Source organism: Galleria mellonella, unplaced genomic scaffold (genome assembly GCF_026898425.1).
Source record: "Galleria mellonella isolate WM207_F2 unplaced genomic scaffold, CSIRO_AGI_GalMel_v1 utg184, whole genome shotgun sequence".
NCBI lineage: Eukaryota > Metazoa > Arthropoda > Insecta > Lepidoptera > Pyralidae > Galleria > Galleria mellonella.
Window position 1 is genome coordinate 12,789,788 of NW_026442025.1, and position 22,702 is coordinate 12,812,489.

Below are 22,702 nucleotides of genomic sequence, written 5' to 3' on the forward strand. Positions count from 1 at the left end.
CATAATAAAAACAACTGGTAGAACGCTTTTAATTCCCAATTGGATACGGATGAGTTAAATTTAAAGAATTAGTTTGAGATGTACGCAATGATATCTATTGTCAGTTAACAATGGTAAACTTAGATAACGTATTTAACGGATCGGTAACTTCAGATTTAAAGATTTATATAAAAACTGCTAATGGTATTATGAAAACGAAATACTTATCGACAATGCTAGTAAATAAAATGAATAATGAGTGAATGTGACACATTAAGCCACAGGCATGACATTTACCAGAGGAAGACTCTGTACAAAAGTCGATTGCTTGGGTACCTCTGTCCCATTCGTGTTTCAACCGTGAAGCAGTTGTGTTTGCATGGCTGTGTTTCGGTTTGAAGGGTGGGATATGGCGTGAATTTATTAGGTACAGAGGAATAACACCTGAGTCCTTAGGAATGCCAACACATAGGGGGTATCATGGGCGAAACAGTATACTCTGTTATGTCCATGGTACTGCTCATGTCTATAGGCGACGGTTACCACTTTCCATCAGGTGGGCCATCAGCTTGTTTGTCATTCTAAGTTGTATAAAAAAAAAGGGATACCGTGAGCAATGCCATTACGTTGGACATGTCTTTAGGCAATTACCAATTTAACCAACAAATTAGTTGGGCAACTTATTTACCATTCTAAGTTACACATAAAATACCAAACCCATAAGATCATTATATTAATATTAGCAATGTAGACTTTATTATCATATTATTAAAGATCACTTCACCTCTTTGGCCGCTTGCGGATCAGCGACGCAGGAGAACGTGATGTCCGACTCCTCGACGACATCGCACGGTGTAACGGCGATGGTGGCGCCGACTTTCTCGAAGTCTTTACACTGCGAACAATGAAAATAAACGTGATTTATTACAGTAAAGCTAAAACTTCTAGACGAGGTAATATAGGTACCATTGTTAACCAAGGTTTGAAAATTTCAATGAAAAACCGTAATTGGAACAGCAAAATGTTAATGTCAATACTTGTCATGAAAAATATTTCAAGAATACGGGATGGTACTTAGACCTACTCTAAGCCTATATAAAAATATAATTACCTATAATAAATATTGATACGAACTAATGTAAGATTATAAACATCATGATGTTATGCATGAACGTGACCTACTCCACAGACTGCTATAAGGAACTAGACCGTTTCTTATAAGAGTTTACCATAAAAACAATGTCTAACAAAAATTATTGAAGAAACTATTTATATATCATACTCAACAATCACAAATAGGGCCTAAAACACTACATCTATTGACCTATCATAACATTTGTGGCTAAGAAAAAGTAACACGTGAAAAGCAAATATACAGAAGAACGCCATCTATAATCACTACACTAAAACCCAGTTATTTGAGATTACAGTAAGAGGTCGCCGTACGTATGAAGCCACATGAATCAATAGGACGCGCCACGACTACGTCTAGCCAGCCGCGTCAACGACCGCGCGCCGCAATGGCGGCCCAAGTGAGCACCGCCATTTTGATAACGGCTTTTTTGCTAACACGCACACAATGCCGCACCATTCATTCGAAAACCTTGTAGGACTTGCCATATACGATATTTCACAACACGCGTTACTTCCTTTACCAGCATAATTAAAAATGTTTACTACTTTAAAATGAACAACTCTAAATAACAGAGCCAGTATCGAAATTAATGTTATTTGTAGAATACTTGCTTATCTAAATAGGTAATTATAATTGTGGATTAAATTTACATTTTGATACTTGTAACTCAGTGCTACATGTCAATTGATAGTAGAACAAAATAGTGATTATAACGTTAGTCTAATGATTTTAAGAAATAATTCTTGTAAAAACAATACTAGTACATTTACAATGCATGGACTGCTGAATGAATGGAATTAATAAACATAATAAGAGCATTACTATAATACCTAGGTACTCTAGAATGATCAAAAGATCGATAATGACTTGCTATTTCGGTAAATTAACTACCACTCAAATCACTTCTAAAAATAGGTGGACTGTCAATGTTGAGAACGGATCGGTTGCGAAAACGGAATGTTTCAAATTACCTACGTATCTATCTAGATATTACATTACATTCAGTAAACTAGATTTAATAATAAACTGAAACTATATTGCCAAGGTACTAGAAAATATATTAAAATAAGTTCATATTATATACTTTAAGATCCAACCCATGAGCATATCTATGGATAAAACTAAACTGAAACTTAGTTGCCAAGACACTAGAAAAATCTATAAATTTCTATTACATAGTTTAAGATTGAACTACTAGAAGTAGATAAAACTAATGACAGGTTGTTTGTAGCTATTATTCTCGTGTTTAACATCGATGATCTTGTCGGAGAGCTTGTTCTCAATCAAAATAGCGTCATGTTTATGGATCTCGTCAAAAGATCAAACACGTTTATAAGATCGCTAACATACCTACGTGCGCTTTTATTTTGCGACAATCATAGTCGGTGTCAACGAAGGTCAATTATGTTTGCACAGATGTTGGCGCGACATAACGCACTTTCGTCACTTTAGAAACTAGTGCATACGAGTACATACAATTTCATGTCATAAATCTTAGAGTAAAAAGTACTTTGAAGTAGTTTGAAGGGTGGGATATTGCAGTGAATTTACAGGGTAAAGAGGAATAACACCTGAGTCCTCAGGAATGTCAACGCATGGGGGTATCATGGGCGAAATAGTATACTCTGTTATGTGCATGGTACTGCTCATGTCTATAGACGACGGTTACCACTTTCCACCAGGTTGGGCCGTCAGCTTGTTTGCCATTCTAAGTTGTATAAAAAAAAACTTACTTTTACATACTGAACATAATAATAGTCATTTTAACAATCTAATCGTACCTAACGCGTAGATATATAAAAAACCTGACTGACTGATTAGCACGAGAAACAAATGAGCGTAGGAAATGAAATTTTCCATCGAAGTATAAATTAATATAGTAAAGAATACTAAAGAGTTAAATTTCCATAAGAAATTCGAATAATGAATTAATGTCGAACGAAGGAAACGGTTAATCTACTTGATTAGATCGCCACGATCGATAAAACTAAATAATTGAATTTTATTGAATTGAGTTAAAGAAAAAATACTAATATTGTATAATCAATTTGACTAATAAACCAATAGGAGCAATGATTGCATTCATACACTATACTGATGAATAGTTTCGATAGGAAACCACCCACGCTGCGAAATATCGCGACCCACATATACGCCCATAACACTACGTAATATCAGCTAATACACGACCCATACCCAACGGTCTATGAACCTTATTACACTGGCAATAAAGATGTCATTAACCGCTCGCAAGGTTTACGTATCAAAGCTGGAAGAAAACCATGAAACAATGTGCCACGCTCTGACGGTTTGGAGATTGTAGAACAAGGGCTAATGAAACATAATGATCATAAAAATGAGAATTACATTACTAGCTGTAGAGTAAAAAATATATTGGATTACTTGTTGTATGATATAATGACTATTAAAATATATAATAAAATACCAAAATCAATAAGAGAACTACCAGTAAGTCACTTTAAATTGCGGTTAAAAAAATGGTTACTGGAATGCAATTTTTATTCAATAAATGACTTTTTAAAAAATTAAATGTATGTATGTAAATGTGTAATTCATTTGTATGACATTTGTTATATTATTGACTTGTTATGTATTTGTTTTTGTTCAGTTTGTATTTGTATTTGTTTAGTCTGCTACCATTAGTATGTGTGCGGCTGCCAATATTTATGGATTGATCCTACTACTAAATTATAATACTAAATTTGCATGCCTTTAGATAAGGCGAAATGTGTAGATCTATTATAATTAAGACCATTATTATTACCACATTTCGAGCAAATAAATAAATTATTATTATAAATATTTTAAAGTAAATCCTCGACAAATCAGAATTGAAATACGAGTAGTAGTATTTTAAGTCTTAACATACTATTTGCATAATGTAGATCCATATTATAAATACCTTTTTTTTTTATTCAAAATCTAAAAAGAACTTATAGAGATGAGATCCTTTTGTAAAAAATCTTATAGAGACACTGTTATATATAGATTTAAAACGTTATTGTATGCCAAAAAGTAAATGCAGTGAATTTAAAAATAGTTTTAAGAACAGTACGTGCTGAACTTTGTTTGTCTGTCATGACGACCGTGTTATAAAATTTTGTACCAATTTCCGTGATCAAAGAAGAGTTCATTATGCAGTAGTTTATTTTTACTCCACTAAACTTCAGCTACAGCAGAAACACAAGTACTTTTTTATATCCTTTTCAAAAAACTGTGTATTATATCTAATATATAAAATTCTAGTGTCACGGTGTTTGTTACCAAACTCCTCCTAAACGGCTTTACCGATTTTCATAAAATTTTGTGTGCATATTCGGTAGGTCTGAGAATCGGCCAACATCTATTTTTTATACCCCTCAATGATAAGGGTGACCCACCCCTAAAATTTTTTTTTTTATTTTTTTGACAATGTTTTTAATTTTATTTAAATATGATTTAGCATTGAAAAATACATACAACTTTAAATTTTCATCGTTTTACGATCAACCCCTGTATTTTAATCGCGATTTTTATATTTCGCAATAAGTGGTAAAACAACGTTTACGGGGTCAGCTAGTTTAATAATAAAAATGTATGGTACGATACCTAATATATCATACCCATATTAAAGGTGAAAATAGAAAACAAAATTAATTTTTTTAGTCATATTATCTTTATACTAATTCCCAAAACCTGTCGACAGATTTTAATGCAGTTTTGTAAATATACAATGTATTGTTTTCTTCAACCTGACATATTTTATTTCAATAAAAGTAACTAATAAGGCGGTAAACAACATTTGACGGATTAGATAGTATATGAAATAAATCATAATCCTTATTTATCATGGACGTAGTATGATTTAAAGACTGAAATTCTGAACCCCATCGCAAACTAGAGAAAATAAACAGTGCGTACAAAAAATATTTGAATAACGGAACTGAGTGGTTGAACTTTTTTATGCCACAACGATGAAAAACAAGCACTTGTCATGTGCAACTGATGACAATCGACTCCAAATTCCAAAACCATGTGCAAACAAACAATACCTTGCAATTCACTGTGTCGTAGTAACCGTACGTGGTCTAAATTCATCAGTCATTTATAACAAGTGGACAGCAAATATTGAAGTTTGCGCGGTAACTTTGCCACTTGAAATATTCAAATCAATATTGGGCGAGTGGTACGTTAAATCAATAAAACGTGAACGTATATAGGTAGACAATATCTCATTTGGCACAAATACATATATGTATCGCATCGAACTGCAATAATCATTGATCTAGTTCTATTACACTGAGAACAGGTTTAATATAAGAAAGATACTCTGTTATTGCTGTACATAATATTAAGTTTCGATCGCAAATCTAAAATCAAACTGATAAACAGAGTTCGGTCATTCTAAGATTACTGTCCTTTGTAACATTTTAAACAGATTTCTCTAAGATTTGGCCTGATTTAAGATTTGATGATTATAGGTTCGCTATTTAAAATTGTAGACTATCTATTTATTTATATACTTTGTACATTCACTTATAGTATAAATATTAAATTATAACAAAAATGTACTTATGATTTCAATAATTGGTCAACCATGTTAAAAATTGATTTTACTTTTCCGACTACCCCAGTAAAGGAAAAGTATAAGTTTACAATGTTTGAGTATATCGTGAAAAGATTAAAGCACTATGACTAATGGATTTTTTCAAGGTTTCTAGACATATTTCGACATAAACTTGAAAGACTAAAATACACATTTTCAAGGCCCGCTGAAGGTGACACAGATGGTGCCTTTCGCACAGACATGTTGATCGTTAACGTTATATTAGGCTCATGGAAATGAAGCAACTACATACAAAATACTAGCTTTTACACGACGCTTGTAAATATGTTTATTTATTCATGATTACACGAAGAATCTATTTATCTAAATAGTCAAATATTTTTAAGTGCCCTCTTTCACATTGTCCACAGTTTATCTATGTTATTAAATATTGTCAGATTACGATATACAATGTTACAGAACATAATTACAACTTGCTTCTGAATGATAATCGGATCGTACATTTGTTCTTATTTACTACAGACATATCAATTGTTATAAACGGTTACTGTTAAAGTAACAAGTTGTTGACGAGATATAGTAAGATAGTTACTGGAATTATTACGTAACTATTAGTAAAAACAAAGATTACATTTTTTTTTTTTTAATTTGTCTAACCTTAACAAAACATCAATATCCCACTGCTTGGCACGGGTCTCTACCCCTACTATTACTACGCTACGCTGCGAAGAATTTATATTGAGTTCTTGCTTTTCTCCCGATGATGTATTGTGGCTTTGTTTGTTTCCTTTAGTCGCCTCTTACGTCATACTAGAGCGGAAATAGGAGCAAATACATAAGTATTAAAACATTGTTTAGCTTAGCCATAAAGTACAATTCAAATTCAACATAAGCAGTTCTAAATAGTACTCTAAGAATTTAACTATTTTTCAAAATAGATATTTCAGAACTCTTTACTTATTTGAACACTTTTCTATTCTCAGACATTTTCATTACACTAAAATAGATCCTAAATGTTCTGGAAATTAAACACAATCTTTTCTTTATCAACTTTTATCAACATTTGGCAAGTAATTCTAAATTTGATTGATTCCTTATTGATCCAACGATAAGATGCACTTAAATCGTACCGAGTATTATTTTGAGATCGTCTAAAATATAAATTAAACCAAATAGTAAATGTATTTTGTTATTTTATTGTCTAATAATTTTAGTTTTAACGTACAAAATATGTGCATTAAAAATAGAAAACTTATTAAAATCCTATATAAATATTATGAAACGCGAAAATCAACGAGCGAGCTATACTTGCACGTGTTTATCTAAGCGGTCGAACTCGCTGCTAGTAATCATATTATCTTGCATAAATATTGATAAACGTCATATTAAGATAAGATGTAATAATAATAACACAACACAAGTCTCCTCTATATAGTGTAGCAGTCTGATAAGTATAAATCATTGAACAAATCTGTTACACTTCTAAAAACGCTGGCTATTTCGGCCACTAACACTACTATAACGTAAATCCTTGAAACAATATATATAGGTTAATTTTGGTATATATGGTATACAGGCTGAATTCAAAATCAATTGGGATCCTTTTAAGAAAACGAAACTGTTATTCCTAAAGAGACATGGGTGGAAATAACAAGCCCCTGTATTTTTTTCTCTGCATACACTGCAAGACAGTTGGTTTGAAAATAGTAATCAACTGCAATTGTGGCAAAACCAGTTTAATTTAAAAACCAAAAGTACTGAGCCGATTTTTTTAAATCTTTAAAATTTTATCTTTTAAGATAAAAAAAATCTTAATTGCCCTGTAACTAACGGAAGTAGCAAACATAAAAAAATACAACCGAATAAAATGCCTCTTTTTTTTTTATGTTGGTTGAAAAGGCAAAAAAATTAAAACTTCCTGCTGGAAGCCCAATATTAATTTAGTACGGGAAGTTCAAAAAGGAGGTTTTGTCAAAAGTGAGGTTGTGACCTCCACCGAATCCATGCGTCATTGTAAAAAAAAATATTTTCTATTTCACTGGTAGAACTTTGCTTAGAATGCTTATGACTTTAATTTAACACTGTATGTTAAATTTGTATATGATTTACTTCTACTATTGTTAAATAAGTATAATACTTCCGGGTTTATAGAACTCATCCGTAGGTCCCTCGTCTCTTAGTAAAAACCACCTCTCCGCTCTCAGTAAATACAATAAAAAAATATTGTTCTATGACAATACCATTGAACATTATAAATTCCAAAACAGAAACCCTACCTGGAGCCCGTGAACAACCTAACCGTGACCGTTTGAGTGCGCACGCGCACCTGCCGTTCCCATTTTAAAACATATTTGTAAATGAACACCAACGGCTACTCCAAACTTGAAGTCAATTTTACAATAAACCGCTTCATTTCTTATTATATTTCTAACATCCTTACTTACAATATTATAAATGTGAAAGTGCATTTGTTTTTTATAACTTGATGCATTAACAGCTCAAAAACAATTGTCACAAAATTTGGCATACACGAACTATTTGGGACAGAGAAGAAGCCATTTTCTATCCTTGTCACGCGAACGAAGGCGCAAGTAGAGACTAGTTTGAAAATAAAGTACTCATTATAAAATCAATTAAAGATAGCATATAAATGACGAGAATGAGTGACTTTGATATCATCAGGGGACACCTTTATGGGGTCGTTCTGGCAGGTAAACTGACATTTTACCGCAAGTAATTATAAGTAGAGAATGACAATTCACAAAAAATTTTGAGTCTCCCATACTAACTTATTCAATCAATTGGATGCGCTTTGTTAAATAATATTAAAAAATGTCAAGAATTTTCGTCACAACATACTTTAAGAATTTCGACTGAGCACTCACAATTTCCTCAACGTCCCTCGAGGAAATTGCTACGAACGTTATAAAATCTAATTACATAATAGCATTTTAAATAAAGTAATAGGAAATGTCTTGCTGTCTTGCATTATAACTAGTATCAGAGCCCGCCTACACAGTCGTTCCGCCTTGAACTTTGGTTATAAACGCGTGTTTCATGGGACAAGGGCGACAATATCTAGAGCATTGTACTATAAAATATAATTGAACCAGCAAATAAAAAATACCCCACTTTTTTAATTTCTTCGATCGCTATCCTTTTGGTAATGAATAAATTTTTTGTAATAAGTTAATAGTATGTGAATTCGAAACATTTGGATAGGTGAGGTTTAGTACCTTATACTCTAACAGCGGGGAAGGGATTTTAAGTAATACGGTTTACCAATCCTATTACTAGAAATATACTCTCTCATGTCGACCTCCACTCGCCCCCTCAACCCCTGGAAACCATCGTGCTGTATTCCAGGTATATTCATTACGATGGGCTAACTGACTTGTTTTTCATTCTCACCTGTCATCACTCACCGGTGGCCCGCCGGCGAACGTTTTTTTTTTACAACACAGGGGGCAAACGAGCATGCGGCTCACCTGATGGTAAGTGACTACCGCCGCCCATGATCACCCACAACACCAGCGGCATTGCAGGTGTGCATTCCATGTGTCATTCCATTATCATACATTACATAAAAAACCTATACTCTAACAACCAGTAGGTGGTTATAGTATAAAGTCACAACACAATAACCTTCAGGGATAGCAAAGCATCAGTGTCAAGGGCGTCACAACTTATTCTAATATACTACTCGTATTTATAGGCCACTGTTACTACTTTTCTTACGAGGGGAGGTCAAAGTATATATAACATTTCACCCCATATGAAAAAAAAAATGCAAAAGTATGTGATGCTACTATTATTTATTCACAATTACTACTTTTTGCTGTGTAGGTAGCCCGGCATAGAATGGGCCACCCCTTAATTTCCCGTGGGTGTCGTAAGAGTCGACTAAGGAAACTTAATAGTTGAGGGATGGACAGCAGCAGCTCTCTTAAAGCATTACTAAAGCCTAACTACGATTACCAACCCGCCTGCCAAGCGTAGCAACTACTGGCTAACCCCCAAGGGGGAGGCCTATGTTCAACAGCCAACAGTTAATGACTGACATAATAATAAAATCACTAGACAATACGAGTCAACTAGTTTTACCATTTAACATCGTAAAAAATAATGCAAAAGGTAACTCCCTAGCGAACAAAGCAATGAATAGACCGCAATAAACAAACGAAGACGCGACAACCTAAATACAAAACACGAAGCTCAACTAGACTGGCTGTATAATTAATTCAGAAAAGCGTCCATCGTGTCTACGAAATATTGCGACCGCCTCTTGAATATGGAAGTCGAGTAATGACGCACAAAATTAATATAGGAGACGACCTGGGGACGTTCACTCATACACAGAATTGTTGGCATCATTCCACAGACAGCCACAATTTATACTGGACAGGTGGATGAACTACGACATCCAAAAGTATGGAACGCTCATTCGACACTAGAAATACACAAATAATTTATATACCACTAGAAAAAAAAACACATTAGTCAATTAGAAACAGAAAAGACTTTTAACATTTATAAATAAGAGGTTTCAAAATGACAGACGTCATCGATTAATTAGTTGTCAGTGACGGAGTGAGTATACCTAAGTTTGGAGTATACAATGTGTTGCCATTCCTTTTCGTCCCTAATCGGAAAACAAAAGACAATGCACTAGTGCATGCGAAGATAAACACGCTGTAAAACCTCCTTACATTAAGCTTGGCCACGTGACTATATATTTTCTTTCAATATAATCGAATAAAAAGGTAAACTAATCTAATATATACAATTCTCGTATCGCGGTTTGTTACCAAACTCCTCCGAAACGGCTTTACTCATTCTTATAACATTTTATGTGCATATTAGGTAAGTCTGAGAATCGAAAAAACATTTTTCAAACCCCTCAATGATAAAAGTGACCCACCCCAAAATATGTTTTATTTTATTTTTTTGACAAATTTTTTTATTTTTATTTTATTCTGACTTAGCATTGAAAAATACACACAACTTAAAATTTTCACCCTTTTATTAATTAATAAAATTCATTAATAAAATCAACAATTAATATAATGTCAATGTTTCAGTATGAAATGAGTTTAGAAATAAATAGAAACATTCAATTAATTAATAGATATTTTTTTATTTCAACTATTATTGATCATCAACAGACCGTTAATGGACGGGTCACTTGATTAATTTGTTTGTATTTTCATTAATTATATTGAAATAGCCTTCAGTAGGCTAACGTCCTGCTCTTTTGGAAAGAGACCCGTACAGAGTGAAGACACCTTAATGGAATTTTATAACTGCTAAGTAATTAGAGGAGAATAGAATAGAATAAATGTTTATTGTAAGCTGTAACATTACAACAATTCGTAATATGTTCATTAGGTCTTGAAGGAAATTTACACACGCTACCCACACATACGTCGGGCATACAATACAATTACATAACATTCATTTATTCAATAAATATTTATACAATAAAGTCCAGAATAGAATAAGATACAACAATCAACATTAATAAATGCACACGTGGCCACAATTACAATATACTCATGATTATATTAAATATTCATTAAATTATTTATAATGTAACTATAAAAAAAAAAATGTCAAGAATCAAAGAATTCATTCAAATCGTGAAAAGCATTTTTTTTTACAACGCAGGGGGCAAACGAGCATGCGGCTCACCTGATAGTAAGTGACTACCGCCGCATTATCAAGTAACCATTATTTTAACAATTTTAATTTAGTATTAGATACTTCTTTTAGATTGAAGTTTGAGAATTGTCTGTGTACATATAAAAGACGTTAAATTTCCACCATTGTGATTATAAATGTTAATCATAGTATTGCGTAACGTTTGTATTAGCCCGCCACACCGCAGGCACATCGACGTCAATGTAAGCAAAAAAAAAGGCAAACAAAGCAACTCGACAGTAATCCAACACTGTCAAAATTGCACAAATAATTTTGTTGGATCAATAACAAGCAGAACGATACAAAACAACCAATATATAAAACCTATTTTTATAAAATTGAGTAACAACTGCAGAACTAGTTTAGAAACATTTTGAAGATTTATTGTTACTTTAAAAGATTTTAAACCTTCTAACATGCCAAAAGCATGCTGGCCTTCAATTACTGTTGATAATTGAACATGTTAATTGTGTATTTACTCTGGAGATTTTTCCCCGAAGCTGATGAGACTAGTAACAATTTACTCTTCGATCTTGGCAATAATCCTACGGGCCCATTCCTGGAATCACTCTCAAATATCGCACGCAAAAACCTGCTCTTAGGTAACAGCAATTTGTCAATTAAAATTGATCACATTGGATTCCGATATTATCGGTCGCTATGGAACAAATAGGTCGTTTATCTTTTATTTTTTTTTATACAACTTAGAACGGCAAACAAGCTGACGGTCCACCTGATGGACAGTGATAACCGTCGCCTATAGAGATGTGCAGTACCATGGACATAACAGAGTATACTGTTTCGCCCATGATACCCCCCATGCATTGCCATTCCTGAGGACTCAGGTGTTATTCCTCTGTACCCAGTAATTTGACGCCATATCCCACCCTTCAAACGGAAACACAGCTATGCAAACACAACTGCTTTACGGTTGAAACACGAATTGGACAGAGGTACCCAAGCAATCGATTATTTTATTATTATCTGCAGATTCTCAGATTATCTGCAGATTCTCAGATTATCTGCAGAATCATTAGCGAGTGACTTGCGTCAATGCAAGCATTATACAAGAACTTACATACACGAGTTACATTACTTGCGAGTAGATGGACATTGTAAAAATGTTATATAAATATGTTAAGGGCTACATACGAGTAAATCCTAATATAACTGTTTACAAAAGTGAGATAGTATCTAATACAAAAATCCAGGGGGAAAGGGACTGTTAGTAATGGAGACTGAGAATCCCATTGCTAGCAATATACCCAACCAGGTCGACCTCTTCGCGGTTCCCCCTGGAAAATATCATGGTTAATTCCTGATGAATTCATCATGATGGGCTAACTGGCCTGTTTTCATTCTCATCTATCACCCTTCACTGGTGCTCCGCCAGCGTCCGCCATTTTCATCCATCAAAAAAAAAATACAAAAATCCTAACGGAAATATTTAGTAGATAACAATTATGAAAATTATGAGGTACAAAGTCCAAATATTACTACTTTGTGACCGAACACGTATATGTAAATTATACCTATAAAAATATTGTTTACATTACCTATACCAGCAGCAAACTATATATATATATACAGTATACTCTGTTTTGTCTATGGTACTGCTCATGTTTGTAGGCGACGGTTACCACTTTCCATCAGGTGGGCCGTCAGCTAGTCGGCCATTTTAGATTGCATAAAAATAACTTAGTTAATTCATTTAAAATTCACTATTTACCTTACCTATATTATAATATATATATTATAATTTGTACCTTATAACACAGTTCACAATCTTACTAATCTAATCGGTTTGAAGAATTGTGAATTTACAAAGTACAGAGGAATAACAACCGAGTCCTCAGGAATGGCAACACATGTCCATGGTACTGCTCATGTCTATAGGCGATGGTTACCACTTTTCATCAGGTGGGCCGTCAGCTTGTTTGCCATTCTAAGTTGCATAAAAAAAATTGTAACTAGACGATGTTTGTAGATGCAAAAAAAAATTTGCAAAAAAAGAGGATAAAATATTTTTACTAATTTCATTTGTTTGTCTATACATATGTTTGTTCCAGGATCACGCAAAAACTAAACAAAAACTACACTAAACTTGAATGCGTTTTCGCAATTGTGTTCCTGAAGATCTAACTTAAAATGTGATGTATTATTTTACATTAATATGTCATACGTGATCTATATCATTGGTTTTCCTACTTCTTAAATCGACGAATAGCGAGCAATAAGCTACAAGTAGTATTAAAATATTTGAGAAAACATTAAATGTGAAAAAATATAATCGTATGTATCGATTGCCATAACGTGGAGCATTTATAGTTAAATAAGTAATAATATACTAGTAGGTTGGAAACCCACGTCGTGTCGGTGAAGTGTGGGCGTTTTGGCAATGGTCGCGTGATCGTTCACTTCACGACACACACGTGAGACACAGATTTGAAAATACTGTAACTTATTGGTGTAATGAAATTCGAGCCTTAGAACAGTATACAGTACATAGATTTATTATTATACGTATTCTCATGGCTTCGCTCACGCGAAATTCGTTAATACCTAATTCCTATAAAAATCTTCACAAACCCTTGTACTTCTCTGTATTATAAAGAGCCAGAATTGAAATTAGCTCCCAATTTTTGAAACAATTTTGAATATTTCTGAATAATTTATAATAATTCAAAGATCGAGTGGAAAAAATCCCTTCTATGATTACCCCATAAAAGGAATATTTCCATTGTACTTATTATTTTCTTAAGAACTCTCTATCTCATAATTTAAGACTTTGGTGTACAATAAAGTATTACAAATAAACAAACAAACAATAATCGGTGAACAAATTGCACATAAATCTATTAATTTAATATGGTAACTATTACAAATTTTACTTTTGTAATTGTCAAATACTTTCAACTTATAAATTACAAAATATTACTATCAGCACGCTGTAAGACATTTAAATATTCATTTTTTTTATACAACTTAGAATGGTAAACAAGCTGATGGCCCACCTGATGGAAAGTGGTTATATAGCGTATATACCCTCAGGAATGGCAACGCATGGGGGATATCATGGGCGAAACAGTATACTCTATTATGTCCATGGTACTGCTCATGTCTATAGGCGACGGTTACCACTTTCCATCAGGTGGGCCGTCAGCTTGTTTGCCATTCTAAGTTGTATAAAAAAAAAATCCTGAGGACTCAGGTGTTATTCCTCTGTACCCTGTAAATTCACGCCATATCCCACCCTTCAAACCGAAACACAGCCATGCAAACACAACTGCTTCACGGTTGAAACACTAATGAGACAGAGATACTCAAGCAATCGACTTTTGTACAAAGTCTCCCTCTGGTGACCTCATTGAGTAACATGTCGAATTTTGATTTAGAAATGATAAAAACATTACTTCTCTTACGGTCCAAACTTCTTAATTAATAACAGTAACTAAAAGAGTAATTATAATTTGCACATCAGGAAACCCTTTTGGACAGTACGCAACGAAGACATTTATCGTGTAAAAAAAGCATAGAGTAAGGTTTCTCGCAATCCCGAGGTTAATATCAATGAAAACCTTGGCTCTAGGCTATATGTCTTCATTAACCCGTATTCTTGATCGCGCTGTCCGAAGAATATTCGACTTTGACACATTGATGGCATTCATTCAATAAGTTACATAGTTAATGTTAAGATTATTTGTACTTATTTTAGTAGTAAATGAACCGCCTACTTAATTTTCTGTTTGCCTCATGGTTGACTTGTAGTGAACGCCCTACGCTAACGAACATTTTAACTCCGCCATATGTACACTTACTTATAAAACTATATAATATATATGTATTGAAATTTAAATAAATAATTTTGCATCGCAAAACACGAATCTTGAAACCAAACACGCCGATGAGGTCGAGCTCTTTCTCAAATACATTGAATTGTACATAATTTGAATACGAGTATATGTAGATAACATATTCGTGTAATTAGAAATATCTTGTTACGAAGGTAATTTTGCTTTGTAACGAACAGTATTTTGCTCCGCAAAGATAAACGACAATTTTGATCGCCACTATACTAATGCAGGATCAAAACGGGAGTAAACTCTATCAAATGCAAAAATATTTCTCAAAATCAATTCAGAATTGGCTAAGTAAACGTATAACATAGCCACAAATAAAATGCACAAGTATTTTTTTTTTACAACACAGGGGGCAAACGAGCATGCGGCTCACCTGATGGTAAGTGACTACCGCCGCCCATGGTCACCCACAACACCTACGGCATTGCAGGTGTGCTGCCAGCCTTTTAGAAAGGAATATACTCTTTTCTTGAAGGTTATGTTGTCGTATCGGTTCGGAAATACTGCTGCTGGAAGTTGATACCAAAGAGTGGTTGTGCGGTTTAACATAATTGAATGATTTACAACTCAAAATATGTACAATAAATAGAACGAAAATGCAAACATTACAGTTATGCAAATAGCATTCATAAAAATATTGCCGTCACTAAATATTTATGAAATAATTTGTTTACAAATTGGATTTTTGTTTGATTGTAGTTATCGTAAATATACATTGTATGTGTAATTCAATTTCTACATAGTTTTATTATAATTTGTACATTAAACTTAGAAAAGTGTTTAACAGTACTTAATAATATAGGTAACTCGCCGTGTCCGGAATAGAATAGACCACTCTTTCCCGTGGGTGTTGTAAGAGCCGACTAAGGGAAGGCGAGGGATGGGTAGCTAACTGCGGTAGCCAAACCACCTGCCAAGCATGGCAACTACTGGCAAAACTCCCCTTCAGGCTTATGTTCAGCAATGAACAGTTAAGAGCTAATAATATGAATACAGGTAACATTTCCCTTTCATGTATAAATGGTCCAAACGTGACTCTAATTTCCAGATTTGTATTGAACTCGATCGTGATTCTGGATATCGACGAAAAGTTTTTAAATAGAGAAGACACCACTTATCTATCTTCAAATCTGACATTTTACGGGGCAAAAAAAAACAAATCAAATGACAAAGCGCTTCCTATCCTTAAACATACCACGTAGAATTAACTTTTAGGATTTTAGTAATTTTCATTCTTCCATATATAGACCCTCTTAACTATTTCAAAAAACCACCAATCAATTTGATTTATCACATTAGCGGGCCGTAGACCTCTGTCACCGACGACCTAATTATAGATTATTTTGAATTCATTATTTAATTGAATTAATATAGCCACAATAATATGGTTATACTATAAATAATATTCGACCCAGTGGGCCAGGTTATCGTAGTTTACACATTTACGTGTATACACGTCCCAACTGTAGACGCCGATATAAACCGAGATGTAGGCTAGCTGTTACGGAAATAGAGCACACCTGAGTATGCAATTGCAAGCTGGTTACCGTTTAGCTTCATTTCTCGCTATGGAGGACTATTTTTCTTTAAAGGAAATATCCAACTATTTTTACTAAAAGCAATATTTTTCTTAATGCTATTTTTGTATCGTGCTTATTGAATACGTATAGTTTCTGCCAATATGTAAAAACAGTTATCAGTCAGCCTTTGACTATCCACTGCTGGACATAAGCCTCCCTCTTGGGGGGTTTTGCCCGTAGTTGCCACGCTTGGCAGGCGAATTGGCAACCGCAGTTTGATTTTGGAGGTTTTAAGAGGAACACTGCTTACCCTCTCTCGCCCACTCTTAGCCATCTCTTACGATACCCACGGCAAATGAAGGGGGGTGGCCGATTCTATACCGGAACCATCATCATCATCTTCCTACCCTTATCCCAATCATTTAGGGTCGGCGTAATATGATTTTATCCATATTACAAAAAGATTTGGTTTTTAGTTTTACGACCGGCCGCCTACCTGACGTCAACCCTCTTTGGGAAACGGAACCATACGGCAATGTAAAAACAATGCAACGGGACTTTTTTTTTATTCTATGGTTTATATATTTACCACCTTGGACATTACTTCTTCTTATTGGCGTAAAACGTACAAACCTAATTATTATTTTGGCCAAAACCAAATCCAGTTTAGAAAAAAAATATTCGGATGTCAGTTTTCTATTTTTATATCTAATTTTAATCCCAAATAATATCAATCGCAATTAAAGGAAAGTATATCCAATTGTAATGAATATTAGCCTGAACATTAACGTCATACTCTTAAGCAATGATAATATGTCATTATTAGCTTCACAGTACTCACGTTTTAGACTCGAAATAGATACCACTCACGTTGTGACTCCAAATACATACACAACGATAATATAGTACAAAGACTATGTAGATAGTTTACAATTTAATGATTTCTAATTACTTCGCAATAACACGTGACCAAAGGTAATGTCATCGATTATAACAGTGGTAATCTCTATTTACAAAGACTGCGAATGAATCTTATCTGTAACTCGTCTTTGATACCAGTATAAACACGTGAAAGTCGTACGTTATCTGTAAAATTTCAGTAATTATGCATTAATAAATGAATAAACGTTAAGCCATATTACGTAGTAACTAAAATTGTTTAGCATAAACAGAAATGACGATAAAGTGGAATGAGATTTTACAAAATGAGACAATAAAGCAATAAACTCTAAGAAAAAAAAACCTTTTCTGATGATAAAAATATATGCAGAAACAGCATCGTTAATAGATTTATAGGTAACAAGTGTTTCCGAAGAGAAAACGCAACAAGATTATGGAATCGCCTTTTTATAATGTAATATATAAAAATGAAGTGAGTCTATGGATGTAGGTGGCTCAGAACCGTTCTATGGGAGAGGCCTATGTTCAAAAGTGGACAGATAATGCCTGAGATGATGATGATATAAAACTTTATTATCCCATTATATTCTTATTAAAATGAAAACGTGGTATTATTTATCAGAATACTAGATTCAACTACAAGTTTCATGAGATAATACTATTGTCGATGCTTTACTAAAAATATGTCACAGCAATGCTGCATTAGACCGCGTTACTGCATTATGATTTCTATAATGTCATAATGCAGTAACACAGCTTGGCCAGATCTGTAAGGACAGATGTATGTTATTTGTAAAAAGCTATTAAACTTATAAATTGTACAATATAGTTAATAACTAACTTATTTATTTGGGGGAAAAGAGATTGGTTAGTAATGGAGACTAAAAATCCAATTGCTAGCAATATACCCAACCAGGTCGACCTCCTCGCGTTTCCCCCTGGAAACTATCATGGTTAATTCCTGATAAATTCATCATGATGGGCTAACTGGCCTGTTTTCATTCTCATCGATCACCCTTCACTGGTACTCTGCCAGCATATCCCGTTAGCGCAGGCGGGGTTACCATTCCATTATTAGCCATAAAAAAAAACTTATTTATTTAACTCTATATAACATGAAAAACATAAAAATATACAATAATAATTATAAAATTCAAGTGAAATACACTAGCATAGAGTACAGATTAAAATATATACATAAAGGTACAAAAGGCGGTCTTATCGCTAGGGCAATCTCTTATAGACAACCTTTAGTTAAAAGAGAACAGATAAAGTGAGTGAGTGGCACAAGAGTGAATTAATAATTTTACGTAAAAATGCAATTTCTTGCGAATATTATTATTAAAATCACATTAATAAAAATAGCTTATATTTTAATCATTATATGTTGTTTTAATATTATATACATATATAGTTATTTCTTATGCAATCCATAATTACATGGAAACCCAAAACCTAAACCCATTCCCCCATAAACGAGTCATCACCACAGCTAACCTAGGTTTTTAATTATATACTAAACAAATGTCCTTCTATGATATTGAATTTCTTATGATATGAATGTCCTTTCAGCTAAGATAAAAATTTTACAAATCGGTTTGGAACTTACGTAGTTATGAGGTCACAAACATAAAAAAAAATACAATCAAAATGAGAACCTCTTTTTGAAGACGGTTGGAAACCGTTTCTTGGTATTTAAGTTACTGTATATAAATTTACTTCGTAAAAAATGTCATTATCGTCTAGACGTGCAATAAAGCATGAAAACATTGAGAAAAATCGTCTGTGTCTCTAATAACGGCTATTGACATTGATACTCTCTCAGAATATAAAAAATACTTCCTGACGTTATTGACCGGTGGCCAGAAAAATAATGTAACTGTCTCACATGAATTAATTACCAGAGGGAGACTTTGTACAAAAGTCGTTTGCTCGGCCACCTCTGTCCTATTCGTGTTTCTACCGTAAAGCAGTTGTTTGCATGGCTGTGTTTCGGTTTGAAGGGTGGGATATGGCGTGAATTTACAGTGTATAGAGGAATAACACTGTAAATCCTTCGACTATTAAGCTCACCTAGTCGCCTCTTATGACACCCACGGGAAAGGAAGGGGTGGTTCATTCTATGCCGGGACCAGACTGTGATATATTTATGTATATATAGTATTTTTTTTACACAACTTAGAATGACAAGCTGACGGCCCACCTGATGGAAAGTGGTAACCGTCGCCTATAGACATGAGCAGTACCATAGACATAACAGAGTATACTGTTTCGCCCATGATACCCCCCATGCGTTGCCATTCCTGAGGACTCAGGTGTTATTCCTCTGTACCCAGTAAATTCACGCCATATCCCACCCTTCAAACCGAAACACAGCCATGCAAACACAACTGCTTTATGGTTGAAACATGTATAAGAAACGTACAGTTTCAGTAATTTCAACTAAGCTTTAAAATCATCATCACCATTTCAGCCATTATCCGTCCATTGCTCCTCCATACACTGCCATAAGGAACAGTTCTGAGCCACCTTCATCCACTGACTCCCTGCAATGCTTTTGAGGTCGTCACTTAATCGTCCTACAATGCGTTTGTCCGTACGGGGTCGCCACTCAAGAACCTTTCTTCCCTATTAGCCGTCGGTTCTTCGAGCTATATGACCAGCTTAATATGCTTTGATATACCAGTATTTTAGCTGTAAACATACAAACATTAAACCATTTCAAAGTGCGAACGCTGCTCGTATTGAAAATAATTAGTAATTAACTTAATTAAATAACTAAATTAGTTAAATAATTAAATCAACCTACCTTACTCACACACGTTACCAAATTAAAGTAGACGTCGCGAAAATGTTTTCTTGTTTAGATTCTGTTAAATGTTAAAACAACTTACTGACGAGTTACCGTTGTTACCAAATACATTTTGAGATTTTCATTATAAATAAGAAGAATCGACAGGGGGAGAAGTTATTAATAATGTATGTCATAACCAAGTCTGTTTACTCTATAGACTTTCATAATTTTAAAATGGATATCCAAAACCTAAATTTACATTAATTAGTAATTATTATAGGAAACACTCGATAAGTTTGCTTTAGTCAGCATTCACACTGCAAGCAACCATGTCTTGTATATACTAATGTAGTTGCCACGATTAGCAGGCGGAATGGCAACTGCAGTTAGGCTTTTGGTGATGACTAAAAAGGAACGCTACTACCCATCCCTCGCCCTCCCTTAGTTGTCTTTTACGATATCCACGGGAAAGAAAGGGGTGATCCATTCTGAATGGATGAGCCGGAACCCCATGGCACGCACTGTAGTAATATAACAATATAAAGCACTTTAGTTTTTTTTTTTTTTAACATTAAAGTATGATATTAATTGTTTATGGTACTTCCGGTGTTACAAAATCAATAAAATTTAGTTTGCCTTATTTGGTCTATCTACTCATGTCTCTTAAATTCCAAATAAATCGATATTGATGATGAAATTAATTTTACTATTTCAAAAATGTTCACTGTGTCACACAGATTAAGGTCTGATTGGCGTAATTATATCACTCAGTACCAGTACTCGAGTACTTAAACGATACCGTCGTAGAACAATACAATTTTGTTGAGATAACGAGGTGGAATGTCATCGCCAGTTCCAAATACCGAGCATCTGCTCCCTTGGTTAACCTCAAATAGTTTCCTATGAGCGCAATCTAGCAAAATGACCCTCTTACAACTACTTCCAAATGGCGAGATTAATAAAACTGTATCTGACTTGCTTGTTTATTGAATGTACTTCTGAAACTGTACATTATAATTTATAACAAAAGTATATTTTATAAAGTTCAAATATTTTGAAATTATTCGTCATTTAAAATATGTAACATTTTGTCTTTAATTTATGACTCAGTTTGAAAGTGGTGATTGACACCACTTTCAAACTGAGATATAAATTAAAGAACGTGACAGGCGGCCGGACGTAAAACTAAGCCAAATCTTTTTGTAATATGCATAAAAAGCATATAACGCCAACCCCAAATAATAATTAGGTTAAGAGTAGGAAAATGATGATGATGATTAAAGGTGGTGATAATGTATTAATCTACAATCACATTGGATGAGGGCGTATTCCAAATTTTAGATAACCAAGTAACAAATGTTTTTTTATAATAAAGTATACTAGTGATCCGTTCCAACTTCACACGGCTAGATGAAATTTCCGAAAATAATATATTGTTTATGTTGTACGCTGAGTTTTGAGTTTATCTATTATAAAGGATCAAATCAAATCAAATCTTGCCTCTTTATACTTCTTTCCATTTAAAAGTTTCTACCTGTCGATATAACTAATTCATACAATTTTCTTCCAGCCAGCTCTATTCCAGGCCTTATCTTCGACCTCCCTATATGACATGACACCAAGTGTTTACTTAATCTGTTCTATGTAGTTATTTCTCGGCCTTACCCTTCTTTTTTGGCCTCTATTTTTCTCTTTATTAAATCGTCAAGTCGTATAAGGTAGTCCGCCATTTTGCCTCTTCTATTCTCTATTGCTTTTATTTATGTTCTCTTTATAATATTTGTATAAATGAAATGAATTTGGAAAGACTTCAATCCCATTATTACATTGCTATAATCACAGTAACGACAAACACTCGTCTATTCCTTTCACACACGTTATAGACTAATATAAATATACCTTTAGTTGTCTCTTTCTAGCCTGTCTGCATTAAAATAATCATTAATATAAGCACTCGTCTGGCGCTTGTTTCCACACAATTGCTATTTTTCGCCGTAGCTCAAGAATTCTTGTAATTCATTAAGACAGTAGTTATGTAAATTTTTACCGAATATTTTCGTAAATTTATCTAAGTGGCTTATAGATATACAAGGAAAAAATGAAGTCTTTAGCAACAACACTGCTTTAAAAAAAAAAAAAAACAGTATTGAGACAGTGAAACTGAATATTTTCCCAAAGAAATATGGGCCAAAAAACGAAAATTATTATATTTTCTAAGAATATTTTGAACCTCGCCCTTAAGAACCA

General features: G+C 33.7%; 1 protein-coding gene across 4 annotated transcripts in view; it reads right to left on the reverse strand.

Moving 5' to 3' along the window:
- LOC113511992 (cytokine-like nuclear factor N-PAC) overlaps positions 1-22,702 on the reverse strand; it is a 79,875-nt gene that overhangs the window by 14,307 nt on the left and 42,866 nt on the right. For all 4 annotated transcript variants that reach the window (XM_052893963.1, XM_052893962.1, XM_052893961.1 and 1 more), the window contains exon 8: positions 764-874. In XM_052893963.1, the coding sequence (XP_052749923.1) occupies positions 764-874 (111 nt within the window). The remainder of the gene's footprint in view (positions 1-763; positions 875-22,702) is intronic.